A 16756-nucleotide genomic window follows, 5' to 3' on the forward strand; every position below is an offset into this window, starting at 1 on the left:
TCATTAATTGTAATTCCAAACTTCCGGGATGAACTGTTGAGTATTGAAAGCAGAAAACCACTAGCCACCATCAAAACGTAAACAGCCTTCGAAGACCACAGAGGACAGCTTAATTGCCAATTCCTGAAAAAAAAGAAATCACGTAAACAGCAAAATAAAATCAAGAAGAATACAAAAGGTAGTTGTATCATTGTTTAATCAAGAGACAAGAATAAATAAAGGCTTTAAAACAAGATACAAATGACTGGTAACATTTACGATACTCAAAGCCAAAAATACATCTGATGAAGCCTCCTATAGGAATGTTATTGATTTTGTAGCAAGGCGTCAAGTCCGTATAATGTTACAAATATCCAAGGTACAGTAGTGTTGGCTAGATCACCTTTATTTAATGTCAACATCATCTTGCAAAGCATTATTGGACGCTCTTTAATGTTGGTGCTGTATTTCTATTCTTGCCTGCTTAGACCTCAGGTTTCCTTCTGAGTATCCCACTGGCTGCCTGTTGGGTTGTGTCAACATCACCGATTGCCTTTCTCAAGACCAGTTTCGAGAGCAGGTTAGTGAAATATACGGTACTTCTTTAAATGCTTCTTTTTCCTGTCATGTTTCATAGTAAAGAAACAATGGCGCAAACAAATGGAAAAAAAATCAAATTAATAAACATTGTGAATTTGTGACATGTCCATTTAGTTTAACCCCCCCCCCCCCCCCAGATAGGCACAGTTGCAACGAAATGGACATCTTTAAAATGATGAGGTTTTCATTGCAATGTTTGAAAACTTTAAATTATTCAATCTTTGGGGAATTTAACTGTTTTAGGTTGTAAAATAACCTTGAAATTACAGTATATTATTAGCAGGAGTGATTGTTGTAGTGTTTGTATAATAGATGCAATGCCATTTTGCTACCAGCAGAGGTCAGGCTGCACCTCTTTACTCATACTTCCCTGATACATGCATACAACAGCATACCATATTTGCCACCGGAGGCAGTACACGCCACAAAACTAAACCTGAAACTGAAATCTCATCCTTCGTCCTACGACATGACAAAATGGTGGTGCTTCTACAATTTATTGCCAAAAGTAAGTTGTGTGCCAAGTAATGGGAAAAATAAAATCTCATCTTTTGAGTCCGCCTGAGAGCAGTAATGCATTTTACTCACTGACTGGACACATATGTTGTGGTGCTCCCCATGCTTTCTACATGATTTCTTTCAATGGGCACTTAAATAAAATCCATTCTGAGACGGACTGGGCCCCTGAAAATATGATCCCATTCCGCTATTAGGTCATCACATGCCTACAAGGTCAATAGCTCATTTGTCACCGCAATAAGCAGCTGTAATACTACTGCTCCCATTTCAGCAGGCCACATTATAGCTTAATTGGACACTGGCATTTGTCGGTTTGATAAGGTATCATTCTATTTGTGATTTCACAGCAAACACACGCGGGAGAGGGAATGTGTAACGTTAATTCTACTGCACAACATGTCCTTTTTCCTAAAAGTCATCATAAATACACTCTTGGGAGAATAACAGTCATTCCATGCATCTCAAGTATGCTTGCATATCTTTACCGATGTAGGTTTTCAGAAGTGTAGAAAGGGTGGAAACAAAACCTTCAGTGCTCGTACATGGTTTGTATTCTGACTACTGGTATCTGTTTATTTCAGGGCTTTCCCCTTTTGTACTCTGGCCTCATTCTCTCCTCCAGCACTCATTCCACCCAGGGCTGTAAAATCATGTTTGCAGGCTGTGTGACTGCCCTTTCATCCTGTGAAAGGGTGTGTGCATGTGTGTGTGTCCACTTGTGCACAGGAGCCATAAATAACACCCCCACCCCACAAAACGCCCCAGTGAAAAAATAAAGGCAGATGTAGATTAAAAAAAAAAGAGGAATAAAAGCACCAAAAATGTAATCATGGTTCTAAATCTGAACAGTTGTCCGGTTTCTGTATTTACCATTTGGAAGAGGTTGGGCCAGAGACTGTTAGCTGGTTAACACAGCTCTTAGTCTGCTCACATTCATGTAAGTTGACATGTGAGTGTAATGCTTAGTAGCACATATCCATGCTCCTCGGCTGGAGGAAAAGGATGAAGTGTAGGATTTACAGGCCATTTCTGGCAGCTGTGGGTGGTTAAAGGGGGGTTGTGGAACACTGACAGCCATTATTCTTCAGGCTCTACTCAACTTGTTTCTAATGGAATATGAGAGATTTGGAGAAAGTGGAATATGGGGAGATGAATTTTGCATGAAGCAACCCAGAATCCCCAAATACTGTACTTGAAATGATGTAAATACTTCAATGATGTCATGTACACTACCTGCATTTGCGCTCCAATTTTAGTGCTGTTGGACAAAGACCATTATGACAGAAACCCCCCAAAAAAACAAACATCCCAGGCGAACTCGGATCTCCCTTGGTTCAATTCCTTCCCTCATTAGAAACTAACGAGTGTATTGATACCTTCTCCCAGTAATCTCTCTGCCTCCACAGCTCCCCTTCCCCCCCATACAATCGGTAATTGGCTAGCTATTATGATCTGTGCTCAGCCTCGCCACCTCGTCCCTCTCCCTGTGCTCACTCATCAGTCCGTAAGTGGATATGTACATTCGACTTGGCAACGATCAGATTGGTCTATTTGTTGAAAATGATATAAGGCATTCTACAAAGTGATACTGGGAAAGCTTTTGGAGGAGTACTGAGATAAATGGATTGGATGTGTTGTGTACCTTGACCGAGCTTGGGTGGTGTATAAACGAAATAAACACACTTCAGTAATAATGCATTTCAAATCTTTACATTATTTTTACACTGCGTACATGTGTTTGTTTATTCTTGGTTTTGACTCGCAGCACAAGCAAAGGCACAGCACACCCCATACAGAGCCTAAATAGCACTTTCTGCTGACTCCTGCAGTGAAAAAATTGATTGGATCAATCCACACTCCTAATAAGGATTTGATTTGTTACCGGGCTGCAAAGACCCTGTCTCCAGATGGCGAGCTACAGTGAATACAAGTCCAAGAGGTTTAATCTCCTGGACAAGCATGCCAAGAGCAAATCCAGTGACTCTTAAATTCTGCATTGATTATACTGAATGTTTAACAGGGCAAGAAGCCAACATGGTCTCTGTATGTGCTATTGCAACCTACAATGAATCACTATCAAATATCATCACCAGTTCCCTCAAGTTGAAATGTTGACATTTTGATGGAAAAGTCTTCAGTCAGAGGGTTTTATTGTTCAGTAACAGCACAGACAGTGGTGCCAAATCTGTTACGTATAACAATATTTTATTAACCTCTGGTGTCAGGAGGCCTGTGGAGTAGCAGCTTTTTCAAATCAGATAGGCACTTACTTTACACAAAGGTTTACGACTTGCTGTTTGCCAAATGGTGAGGACTGATGCGTTACATTTCTACTTTATCGTAATGTTAAGGTTCATACATAGCCCAGTGAATAACATGAATTTACAGAAAGGCATAATATACAAGGAATTCATCATTTTACCAGAAATGGTTTACAACCGTTGTGTGTCTGTGTGTATGTATGTATGTGTATATATATCTATATATATATGTACATACTGTATGTATATGTATGTGTGTATACATATATATATACACATCTACATATATATACTGTATATCTATCTCAAGGGAAGAAAATGTGTCTGCAATACTGTGAAATCTGGTGATGGATTGTCAAGATCTATCTATCTATCTATCTATCTATCTATCTATCTATCTATCTATCTATCTATCTATCTATCTATCTATCTATCTATCTATCTATCTATCTATCTATCTATCTATCTATCTATCTATCTATCTATCTATCCATCTGTGTACATAACAGATAATACAATAGATTTGGGCGGATCACCGAAAGTGTGGTCGAAAAGATGGTCAAATGCTGACCCACTTTGAAAGTCATTATTTTCTTCCCTTGACAATTAATCTCCAGATTTCACAATATTGCAGATATATTAGAGAAATTTAAAAAAAAACAACTTGACGAGATTTGTGCTTTCGTTTGTTTGTGAATGTATTTTGAGTGTCTGAAAAATAGCCGTCGCGGCCACTTCTTTGTACCATGACAATACATCCATGCAATTTAGAGCCCATTATTCCCTTAAAATGTGTCAACTTCAAAAACAGTTGTTACCAATAAACTTGCAGAATGTCAATGCAACAAAATACCATTTAATTGAGTCCCATGTTGTCCGTAATTTGATAATGTGTGACCAGAAAAAAAATAGCTCTTGTTCGTTACATGCATTGGTTGCACTAATGATTTACGACAATAATTTACTGTATACTTAGAGCTGAATGACTTTAAAAAGTTGAACCGGAAGTTCAGTGGGTTTGCTGCAAAATACAATATCCATCCATCATTTTTCCGATCTGCTTATCCTCACAAGTGTCACGGGGGGTGCTGGAGCCTATCTCAGCTTCGGGCAGTAGGCGGGGGAACACCCTGAACTGGTTGCCAGCCAATCGCAGGACACACATAGACGAACAACATCCACGCTCACACTCACACCGAGGGACAATTTAGAGTGTTCCATTAACCTGCCATGTATGTTTTTGGAATGTGGGAGGAAACCGGAGTACCCGGTGAAAACCCACGCAGGCCCGGAGAGAACATGCAAACTCCACACGGGGGCCGGAGCTGGAATTGAACCCAGTATCTCTGCATTGTGAGGTCGATGTTCGAACCACTGGCCCACAAGGCCACCCCCAAAATACGATAATAACATTTTAAATTAAATAACCCCCCCTTTTTTTCTTTTTTCTTTTTTTTAAATTCTGTGAATACCGAATCAGCTATGTGTGAAGCGTGGCATCCTTTTCTTGGTCAGTTGTACGCACTGTTTCTTGTGTATTTCTGCGTGCGAGTTGCCAGGATTTTAACGCAACATTTCAGCTGCAGACATTTACGTATTTTCATTTTCATATAACCATTTGAGCATCCTTATTTTTCACACACTGCAACCCCCCCCCCCTCCAAACTGTCGAAACCAGGGGAATTTACACAAACAATCGGACTTGATATGATGCGTTGTCTCCCGATTAAATGGTTGTTTCGCCATGTCACAGTGTCTCATCCTGCTTCGTTTTTGTTTTTTGTTTTCCGACACTGAATGGGCGAGGCAATGGCATTTGTTTTTAGTGCAGAAACCTACCAACAAGTGGTGCAATAATTGTTCTGTGAATACTGTAACCAATCTGAAATCGCTGCAGAGAAAAGTGTGGGATTCATTGCATTATTTGCAGACACACTTTTGTGTTTTGGCATGCCCTTTGACGCATGTTATCCTGGGGCAATTTGGACGGACAAATTGGCCCTTTGCCGGAGTGCAAATATGGGAAATATTTACCACGCCACTCCCCATTTCAACTAGTCATTGGCAACGTGGCGAACGGGGAGTACGAACCCTGCCTAGCATTGCTAGTTAGAACATGCATTTTGTGTTTGTACACTATCATGTAAAGATGTGGAAAGTTGGAAGTAGGAAATTATTTGTTTTAAAATGCAAGAAAGCTAAACTTAGCTTAGCATGAGGGAAAATGTGTAAAAGAAATAAATAGTGACATACTTCCCTGGTTCCTGTGGGCGGTCAACCACATTCTCCACCACCTAGATATGCACCACTCACTGGCTGGATCTTTTTTTTTTTTCCCCTCTCCCACAACTTTTTGCACACATTTTCATGAATTTTCTTTACTATTAGCTGACTTTAATTTTACTTTGCAACCATTTTAGCAAACTTAAGGCTTACCTGGCAATGCTGTGCAGAGGTGTGTTGACACCCAGACCGTCGGATTCGTTGGGGAACATTCTTTGGTGGGGGTGCAAACCCATTTGATTATCGATTTAGTCAATTCCTCGGTGCAATAGTCGATAGGATAATCAATTCTAAAAATACATGACAGTGACAGTTCTAATTGATATGTTTCATTGAAGAAATGTATTGAAATCTTGTTTCAAACTGACACTTCTCAAGCTTGGTTCTTTTAATATTTGTACATGTATATCTCATGCCACTGTATCCACACTTGTGCCATAGCCTTATATACTCCATCATCTAGCTGCAAGCCTCTCCCCTTATCAGCAACAGAAGTGATGTTTTCTGTTGAATTCCGTTTGTACAAGCGCTGCCTTTGACTTCTGGAGTGGAGCTCCATTGCTTGTTAGGCTGGTTGGGAGCTCAATCTAATGCCTGCATTTCCTTGTGTGGTAATGTGATATTTATATGCTGAAAGCCTTCCCTCGAGCAAGCCACACAGAACCACACGCACACACACGCACACTCACACTCTCACTCTCACAAAGAAGACTCTTAGGATATGTCGGATGCATTCCAAAGGAACTAAAGTTGCTCTGTAAATGCAATTTTTTTCACTCTCCTCTCTTTGTAACATTGTGTAAATGCTTTCTCTCTTCATATTTTCCCCAGTTTTGTATCCAACGGTGTGTTATTTTCAGGCCAAGACTGTGGAGTAAATTAACTTTTGCGTAGGATTCAATTTATGTTCTATCAACACACATGCATACTTCCCTCTCACTCTGCACAATCTCAGTGGCACTTTAGTACGCTCCTCCCTTCCCCTTACTGGGCAGTTTGCCATAGCAGAGAGGTCAAACATCATGCTATCCCGCAGTCGTGTGTAGAATGCATTCAGCTCATCGTCCCCAGGCGCCGGATGACAACCAAGCGAACCTCAGTCACAGGTTTCTGACAGCATGAAAAATACATAGAACCATCTGGTTGGCAAAAATGGTCTTCTGCACTGTTTAGAATTTGACTGCTGTCCTCAATCCACTTCACTGAATGTCAGTTAGGGTAATTGGCTTTGAAGCCCTTTTCATAATATGTAGAGCTTTGGCTTTTTGCTCTGCTTAAATCATGAAAAATGCTCATTTTTTGTTGTGTTGATCCATGGAGCAATGATACTGATATGGGAGGATTTTTAAGCGGCTTCGTTCTTTGACTTAAAAGACAAATGAAAATGAAGGTCAGGACTGAATGCATTTCCTGAAGTGGCTTATATTTTCATGGTCGATAATAAAGTGTATGAAACAATTCATATTTGTAGTCATGTTTGGTGTAAGTGTTAACATGAGCATGAACAAGAATGCCTGCTAAGAAATAACAGCACAGCTACATATCAGTTAAGTCGAAGACAAATATTATCTATCAACTGTCAAGCAGTGGAACGAAAGCATTTTCAATTCTGACTCAACCTGTTCTTGCTTTGTTATTGGGTAACACATAAGTGGATGATTGCTTCTCCTTTGTCAAGTAGTACAAGGATTCTATTGCTTTTTGTGAGTACTTTTCAGACCTCTCTCACACTTATACTGAAAATAATCCTTATATCCTAATTTGTCAAAAAGCAAAAATCAACACATTATAGCTTGTATAGACTTGTACTCCCCTGATTCAGAAACATCAAGATAATGTCATAGAGTAGCATATTTGGACTCAATCTATACATTCTTTTGTCCTCAATTGTTTATTTTCTGAAATAGTGCACAGCCCATTTGGCATAAACCCATGTATGAAATGCTAAAATGAATTCAATAGCTTGCCACATGCAGTCTCAAATTCCCTGAAATGTGCTGTAATGAAGCATAGAATCAATATGTTAGCCAGCTGTCTTTCCTTTTGCTCATGTCCGTTGTTTGTTTCACTGGCCCCAAATGACCTTTCGTCAGACCAGAGCTGTGTTTGCATTTTGTGTGGTGAAGTCTCCAAGTTTGTACTTGCATAAAGTCATCAAGAAGCCATGCTATCATATACCGTTACGAGGAAATGCAGATTGTAATATAAACATATTTTCTTTGCTTTTTCCCCAAAGGCTATGCTTGTCACGAGTAAAATGTGATCACACGTTTATGTTTTTGCCTCAGCTGTCGAAGCAAGTTCACCATAACAACTAACAGAGCAGCCCTGAGTGCTCCAATTTAGACATTGAGAAAGTCTCTTCCACTGCCTGAAACCTGAGTGTTCTTGGTGTCGCTTGGAACATGTCCACTTGGCATCTTCCTCCCAGGAATATGTTGTAAATGGGAGCTGCAAGGGAAGCTACATATTCCGACAGCATTGTTAATCTTTGACAGAAAATATATAAGCCTCGATTTATCGCAAGACACAAACATAGGGCCTCTCAGACTCGGCAATTTGTACATAGCCGAGTTGGGGTATGCATATGGGGTATGTAGTATGGGACGTATCACGAGACATGGGTTGCGATATGATCCGAGGACGAACACACATGTGCACGCACGCATGCACACACACACAGACATGAAAGTGTGAGCTTTGGACATACAACTCAATTGACAGTATTATTTACTTTCTATGGCGGCCTATATCCTCTGCTTATGTGTACAGCCAACGTTAGAGGACACTCACTGTCGCATAGATTGACAAGCAGGATTGTAGGTAGTTTTACTTTAAAATTTTGCTTGGATATTGGAGACAACACAAGTAATTTGCGCACTTTGCGAAACCAAATTTATTCACCATATTCATTTTATGTCATCATCTCAGAGCAAAATACTCTGATCAAGTTATCTGATCAAGTTTTAAATGACAATTCATTTGATGAAAGCACGAAGAAAAATCCAAACCTTTCTGACCCTCTGTGAAAGAGCAATTGCCCCCTGAACATAATAACGGGTTGAGCCCCCCTTGGCAGCAATAACTGAAATCAAACGTTTGTGATAATTGGTGATGAGTCTTTCACATCGCTCTGGAGGAATTTTGTTCCACTCTTCTTTGCAGAAATGTTTGAACTCCACTATATTGGAGGGTTTTCTAGCATGAACTGCCCATTTAAGGTCACATTACAATCTCTCGATTGGATTAAATATATACTGTAATATATATACTGTTTATATATATATTTCTTTGAGCCATTCAATGGGGGACTTGCTGGTGTGTTTTGGATGTGTTGTCCTGCTGCAGAACCCAAGTTCGCTTCAGGTTGAGGTCACGAACAGATGGCCTGACATTCTCCTACAGGATTTTCTGGTAGACAGCAGAATTCATTGTTCCATCAATCACAGCAACTTGTCCTGATCCTGAGTGAGCAAATCAGCCTCAGACCATCACACTGCCACCACCATGCTTCACTGTTGGCATCATGTTCTTTTTATCAAATGCTGTGCCATTTTAACGACAGATGTAACAGGCTGTACATCTTCCAAAAAGTTCACTTTTTGACTCGTCAGTCACAGAATGCGTTTCCAAAAGTCTTGAGGATCATTCAGATGTCTTTTGGCAAATGTGAGGTAAGCCATTGTATTCTTTTTGGACAGCAACTCTCCCATGGATGCCATTTTTCAGTCCTCATGTGTGTTATTCTTAACATGATTCTTATTGATCAATCTCAAAATTACTTTCTCTTTGACAATGCAACATCAACTTCACCCCCAAATTTTGGGGGGTTTCCTGAAAAGTGATCATTTTGGAGATACAATCCCAGCGAATATGGATCATGCTGAAAATCTGTTTACTCCATGAGGCTTTTTTTTACTCCTTGCTTTAAATATTGCCTGATGTTCCCACTCATATTTTGGTAATTATATCGAACCATATCAGGCAGAAGCTCTTGCCACACTCCACTGGCCAAATATGCTGTCAAACGCTTTTGCAGATTTAGTCTGTTGAGGAGAGTATTGATTTCTATGCAACATCATTTCCTTTCCACTGAAATTCTGGTGGTGTGTGCAGCAATAATGCAAGTCAGCATAACGACTTGAATAATGCTGCCACTTGATTATTCGCTACCTTCAGCCATTAATACTTGTCTAAAATCATGGTCAATTTTTTGTCTGCAAAACAAACATTCTATATGTTCATGACAGAATTCAGGCTAATGTTTTTGTATTAAATTAGGCCCTCTGTGAATTTATTTTTAATTTACAGTACATTCAATTGTCATAAAATGATACAGTGTCATCCCCTTGTCTCATTACTTTACATTTAAATTGTCTAATTGTTTTCAACGATGAGACCTGATACTATTCTTGAAATATGCTTTCATTCAGCTGCATATTTGAATTCATGAGAAATTCCGAGATGCCTGAAGTATATAAAATAAAATTGGTTGATATTTTCTGCAGTAAATGGGAGCACTTTGTAGTGTTCTGAGAAAAATAGAGTTGGAAATCAGATTCAGGAGCGAATTTGATCATGCCATTAATCTTAATTTCAGGTTTGACATTTTAGGAACTGCTTTTAGAAGGCGAATTTTAAAAAAAAATATATAAATCTGTACCATTCAAGGAAATAAGATAACCTTTATTTGTCCGACACTAGGGAAATCTGCAGTCTACAGCAGCAAAATTGGGGGGGAAGAAAAAAAAATCAAAACAATTTCTAATCTTGAGTAATGTAAGGAGTCAATTCAAAATGTAGGGCTGGATGATTTTGGAAATAATCATAATCACAATTATTTTGATTATAATAAAAACAATTATTCATTGATTTCAAAACTTTGTATTTATTTAACAACTAAAATTCAACTAATCCACATGACCATCATAGCCTCATGCCCATTCAGACCTACAAGTTGAACACTTCATTCTCGAATTCCATACTTTCTGTGAAATGCAAATGACCTTGTAAATATCATGTGAAATACAAGCCACTTGTATTCGTGTTCGATTGCATCTACATCCTTCAAGCCCCGTGTCTTTGCACACATTCAAACCGTGAACAAGCATCTCCCTTATTTCTTATGACAGGCGCCAAGTCATAAAAATACAATCAATCTACAGTGATCCCTCGCTCTAACGCGGTTCAATTTCCGCGGCTTCGCTGTTTCACGGATTTTTTTAGTGCAGTTTTTTTAATGCTTTTAAACAGTGAATTGCGTTCTGCATCCTGATTGGCTAAGGCACTGACTGGCGTGAACAGTCTCCGCACCTCGTCTCTGTACAGCTTACCAAATTTACCTTTGCAAATTTTTGGTCTTTGGTTACATTGTATCAGTGGCGGATGCTGGTCTGTCAAGGAGGGGAAGCTTAATTTCGGCCTACATCATAAAATGTGTCCGTTTATTTATTCGTGAGTTCTACTATCCGTTCCTTTTCAAAAAAATGAAAAGGATGCTTTCACCATAAGATCGGTGATTGGCTCATTTCGCTGTCAATCAAAAGGAGATTCAGCCTCAGAGAGATCATCCAATCATCATGCAGAAAAGCTGAGCTTCCTGGTCAGCTTATAAACACCCACTGTCCATAGACTCCCAGAGACGCTGAGCGTCCGATGGGCGGGACAAAACCAGCATTTATCTAATGACTCGTCTCGTTTCAATGCATTGGGACAACCTACACTGAACTCTCTAGACCAGTGGTCACCAAATTACGGCCCGCCTCCACATTTGGTCCGGCCCCCCTGAACAATACCAGAGAGTCTTTTGATTTATTTTTCATCTATGTATATTTGTATTTTATCATAAAATTTGGCTTTTGCAATAAAATAGTAATAAAATAAAAAATTAGTTATGAACTATTTTCATGATTAACTATTAGCGAGTGACAATTTCATAAACACATACAGTATAACGTGACATTTGTTCCATCCTTCTGCGGTCTGTGCCGTTATCTGGCAACCCCAGAAAAAAAAAATCCTAAACCCGTCCCTCTCAAAGAGAACGTAATCATGGCGAAAAGGTGAGGTAAGAGAAAAAATTTTATTCAGAATACAGGGAATTTAACCCAAAATGGAGAAACAATTTTTTTTTTCAATGCAAAGAAAGATTGTCTGTCTCATCTGTCGGTGGCGGTATTCAAAGAATACAATCTGCGGAGACACTATGAATCCCGTCACAACAACAAGTACGATTTTTTGCATGGGCAAATGAGAGCAGACAAACTGTCAACGCTAAAAAGAAGAACGTTAGCTCAGCAAAATACATTTGTACGCCAAGCTCAGCTGAACCAGCCATCTGTTTGGGCTAGCTTTCGGTTTGCTCAACTGATAGCAAGCAGCGGTAAGGAGAGTTTGTCAAGAAATGCATGAATGCTGTCGCAGAGGTGGTGTGTCCCGTCTTTAATACCGCGAGTGTATCAAAAAAAGTTATTTGATTTTGTGTGGGTTTCTGGGAAACAATACATTTTTACATCTAGATCAGTAGTGGGCAAACTACAGCCCGTGGGCCGAATCTGGCCCGTTGGTCTTTTTAATCCGGCCCGCCGAAGGTTGGTCCAAATTAAGGTTCGATGTGAATGATTGCATTCATTTCAATTGGACTTGTAATGACAGGCATTTCACCGCCAGGTGGCGCATTGACTTGAAGTTGCAGAACACGGGGGGGATCTTTTCGACCACCTAGGACCTCTGTATCGCTCTACTTCTACTGGTCTGATCCCAACCCATCTGCAGCAATGCACAGGCTAAAATAGGTCATCAACAACACTGTTGTCATTTTTAAAAAGTATATTAATACAGTACTTTCATGCTTTTTTTCTTTTGATATTTGATGATGTAGAAGAGAGTCGTGTCGTAACAAGTAATAAGAAGCTTATTCGGAACAAAAGTTGAGCACATTGAGCGCATATTTTGTCAATGACATGTCCACACAATTGTACGTACACACATAAATTTGATCACTTACGTTTTGACATTTTAGGGGAAGCTGAGCTTCCCTTGCAGTCTTAGAGCAATCACCTCTGCATCGGATATATAGTTCAGTATTGTATAATAAATGTAAAAAATAAAGCTGACTATCAAGGACCAAGTACAACTTTATTGTCAAATGTGCTGTATGCAGCACATTTGAAATTTCGTCCCTCTCACATTTTTTTGCATTTTTTTATAAATCCAACTTCACGGATTTCACTTATCACTGGTTCTTTTTGGAACGTAAACCCCGCGATAAACGAGGGATTACTGTATACAGTAGACATCATTGTATTTAAAACAGTATTAACCATATTTACAATTTCAGATGTCTAAATGGGTGAAATAATGAAGCTTGGGATGAAAACATTTCACGCACATATCCCACTGGCCAAGTTTGTTAACTGGAATGATGAGGTCTCCAGCCGCAGCTGGGGGCCTTGCCGCTCCTCAGGCCTGACGGTCGTGGCCCCCGCCTCACAGCTGGCGGCTTTAGGCGGCCATTGGAGGGCTTCAGACACCACAGAGTGATGCTGGCGAGCTGTTGACTCGAAGAGCCAAATTAATGACACGGAGCTCTCCATTCAGTATGAATGAGTGCTGGCGGCGAGCTTTACATGCAGCTTGAGAAGTCATGATTGCACTATTCCATGATCATCCATGGTACATATGAAATTATAAATACATGTATGATAAAATATTGTTGTAAAACACAACATTTTTATTGTTCATACTGTATTTTTGTCGAAAGGGCGGCTGGCCTGGGAGTGTCTGTGTCTCGCTGTCCTCAGCCCGGAAATTGATTTTTCGTGTATCCAGATTGTGAAAGCTTTGTCCTTTTGACAGGCTGCACTATGCAACATAGCCACATCATGCAATGGCAATTCCTATTTTGAATTGCCACAAAAACATTGGCCAAGACTCATCACTTGTGCAATGTTATGGCTAGAACCCTAGCAGCTTGAACTGTGCAGCACATGCTTACGGAGTTCAGTTGATCCATCACCCATCCCAGCCCGCGCCTCTTGTAATGGAAAAGAAACTTGTCGTGTGGTGCCAGGACAGGCAGAGTGGTCTGGTGTGGCACTCTTTGGGCCTAATGGAAAAGCGGTAAAACACCGCACGAATTACGCGCAATGCTCTTAAGAAAAAAAAAAAAAAAGAAGGTGGAAGCTGTTTTTAGCTCAAAAGTAGGTGACCAACTCAAGGTAACAACTAAGCACATGGACATGTGGACATTTTAAACTTGCCATCAATAAGAAGAAATCAAGAATTCAAGGATGGGGTTCTCTTCAAAATTCCTCCCGTGATTGCCTTTAAAGTGACATTTCCGCAGAGTTTGAATGAACACACAGGGAAAAGCTTCAACTGAATTTCAAAGCAACCATTCCCCTCCAGAGACAGACTGGCATGTTCATCAACCATCTCAATTACCATGTGATGAAATCATATGCTCGCTGTGAAATACTTTGTTTCTTTTGGTTAAATAAGAGCTTTTTTTTTTTTTTTTTTTTTTTTTTTTTTTTTTTTTGCTCACAGCACCTGTGCTACGAATAGCCGGGATTGTGGCCCTGATTTGCAAAAAGAAAATATTTGATGGGACCTGAAATCTATTGAGGACTTTGATTCCCTCAATTCTTCGCTTTTAATTTAAGTCACGGGTTGGAAGCTTAAATTGTAATTGTCTACTTGCTGTCTCGAAATATCCGGGTTTTTCCTGGCTCACATTGAGGGAAAGGTGGTGCCATCTTTACCATGCGCCATGACGTGCATGTATTCTGTAAATTAAATAGACTCACTTTCTTTGCCCCACGGACCGGTTTCATGTCAGACAATATTTTCAGGGACCTGCCATTTAAGGCCGGATAGATACAACAATATAATACTGTATGATATGGCCTGCATGAAAAGTGCAGTGGTTTCGAGACATAATAATAAACACGAATTATGACACGAGGAATGTCCTATCTGGCCGCAACATTCTCTGGTCGCTATGGTAACATTTAAACGTGCCTTCAAAATAAGATACGTCGCAAATAAAAAGTGCATGAAAAATACGACTCACCATCCCCGCTTATTATGCAGAGTAGGCTTGGTGTGTGTGAATCTCTCGAGATAAAGCCGTATTTGAAATAGGACTCCTGATACTGTCTATTAACTCTTTCATTCCACAAGACGTACTCGTACGTCTTTTTAAAATTAGGCCCCGCCTACCAAGGACGTACTTGTACGTCTAAGTTATTTTTTTTTTTTTTGCGTCATAGAGAGGAGGAGGGTCTGATGCAATCTGTGAATGAGAATAAGCCGTTTGCATTGTAAATCATTTTAAAAGGCGACCAGTAGGTGACAGCGGTGCCTCACGTGCTTGAAATGCATGCTTTTACAAAAAGCTCTTTTTCTCAGTTTTTTGCCCAGGAATCGCCATCTTCATGAAACTTAGCCATTTTGTAATGCCGATTGCTGAAGAATGGAAAAAGATAGAAACAAATTTGAAGAGAGTCCAAACTTTATTTTGGTAGGCTCCATGTTTATATAGCATTAGAACCAAATATTCTGTAGGCCTTGCAAAATTAGTCAAAATCCAGTAAAACGCTGCGATTGAGGGGGTTGCTCCAGTGAAAATGGCTGGGATTGAATGAGTTAAATGTAGCCTTCTCTTTCTTGAAAGTCGTAGGCTCCTCTTCTGTCTCCTGGCTGGGCCTTTTCCAGTTCCCAAAAGAAAAAAAAATGTTCAAAGAGGTTTGTTTTTTTTATGTGGTAACCTATCACGTGACCGAGAAGCGTGCATTCACCTGCGTCAAGAGTGACATACTGTAGACTGATGTAACAGAGAATCCGGTAATTTTTCAAATTAAAACATCTTTCAGATTCCGAAATGAATACAACGAAAGGAATGTAAGTTGTTTATTCTTTCTGTGCGGCCAGGCACAAAATGACCCGCAGACCGGTGATTGGAGACCCCCGCTTTAAGGTACGAGTTCCATCCATATTGGATGTGTCAAAGTGAAGCAAATTGTGAAAATGCCTCCTTCACTTGCTCTTTGGAGATGGATCATCAAGCAAAAACTAAAACGGAATTATTGCTTTTGATGGCATAATGTCACTGTAGCTCAATTTTATGACATTATTTGCAAAATCTATGGCTAATATTAAAGCAACATACAATTAGGCGGTTTGGGCTCGCTTCGACCCGGCTCAACAATTGTCTGTTACAGAAATTACAAGAAAAAGGAAAAGATGGATTTTCATTTTATATTTCCAAAGAGTTTGTGGCATCCTGAATTAAACGGTTCAATGCCGACACTAATGTAATATGTCCCTCTTCACTTGCCGCATAGTGACGCACCAACACAAAAACGGCTACTATGATAAAATAAAAATGCATAAATGAATGAAAGTTTACTTTTAGAAATCTGTGCCTCAAATGGCATTTTGCTTGTTTACAGCTGTTCAAGTATCAACCAAGACAGCATTTAGCTGCCAACACAACCACGGTCGACCACCAGACTGACTGGCGTCGTGTAAACTTTTTGGGACGGAGAACGAGTGCTCTTTCTCTTGTCCTCTTGAAGCAAAGTAAAGCCACTCCCTCCCACATACAAACACGATGAACATGCACGGGACATGTGGCGCATTGAGATATTTCACATTCGGTCAAGCGATATCAATTAGTCTGGCTGGGGGCGGCACAAAATTAGCTGGATGTGGCCTCCATGCAAATTTGAACGCAGGAAAAACCCTGAGTATATATGTGTTGTACGGGAAACAGGTTGCCTGCTGCGCATTAATTTTTATGCATAGTCTCGCGATCGACTTTTCTTAATAATTTAGTCGTCATTTCAACACTTGGCAAACAGATGCGTGCGTAAATGACTGAAAGAGACAACATTTCCTGCTCGAATGTTCCCACAGTTACCGCTTTGAGACTCAAAAGCTTACATTGTTGTCAGGCAGTCTTATTTGCTTCTTGCCAGAGGGCCACCGCAGGAGGTGAAGTCATAAACATGGCTGGGAAAGTCGAAGTGAGCTGTGCAAGAAAGTCTCTGTGAATCTCTTTGCGAAACCACATGGCTTTACTGCACCTGTCAGCACTAGTGCTAGCT

The 16756-nt window shown here is 40.0% G+C and overlaps 1 protein-coding gene across 2 annotated transcripts in view; it reads left to right on the plus strand.

Moving 5' to 3' along the window:
* trip4 (thyroid hormone receptor interactor 4) overlaps positions 1 to 16756 on the plus strand; it is an 89764-nt gene that overhangs the window by 9739 nt on the left and 63269 nt on the right. For both annotated transcript variants that reach the window (XM_086107929.1, XM_086107930.1), the window contains exon 11: positions 468 to 559. In XM_086107929.1, coding sequence (XP_085964055.1) covers positions 468 to 559 — 92 coding nt within the window. The remainder of the gene's footprint in view (positions 1 to 467; positions 560 to 16756) is intronic.

Source organism: Hippocampus guttulatus, chromosome 3, assembly GCF_054856545.1.
Source record: "Hippocampus guttulatus isolate MCC_2025c chromosome 3, RoL_Hgut_1.0, whole genome shotgun sequence".
NCBI lineage: Eukaryota > Metazoa > Chordata > Actinopteri > Syngnathiformes > Syngnathidae > Hippocampus > Hippocampus guttulatus.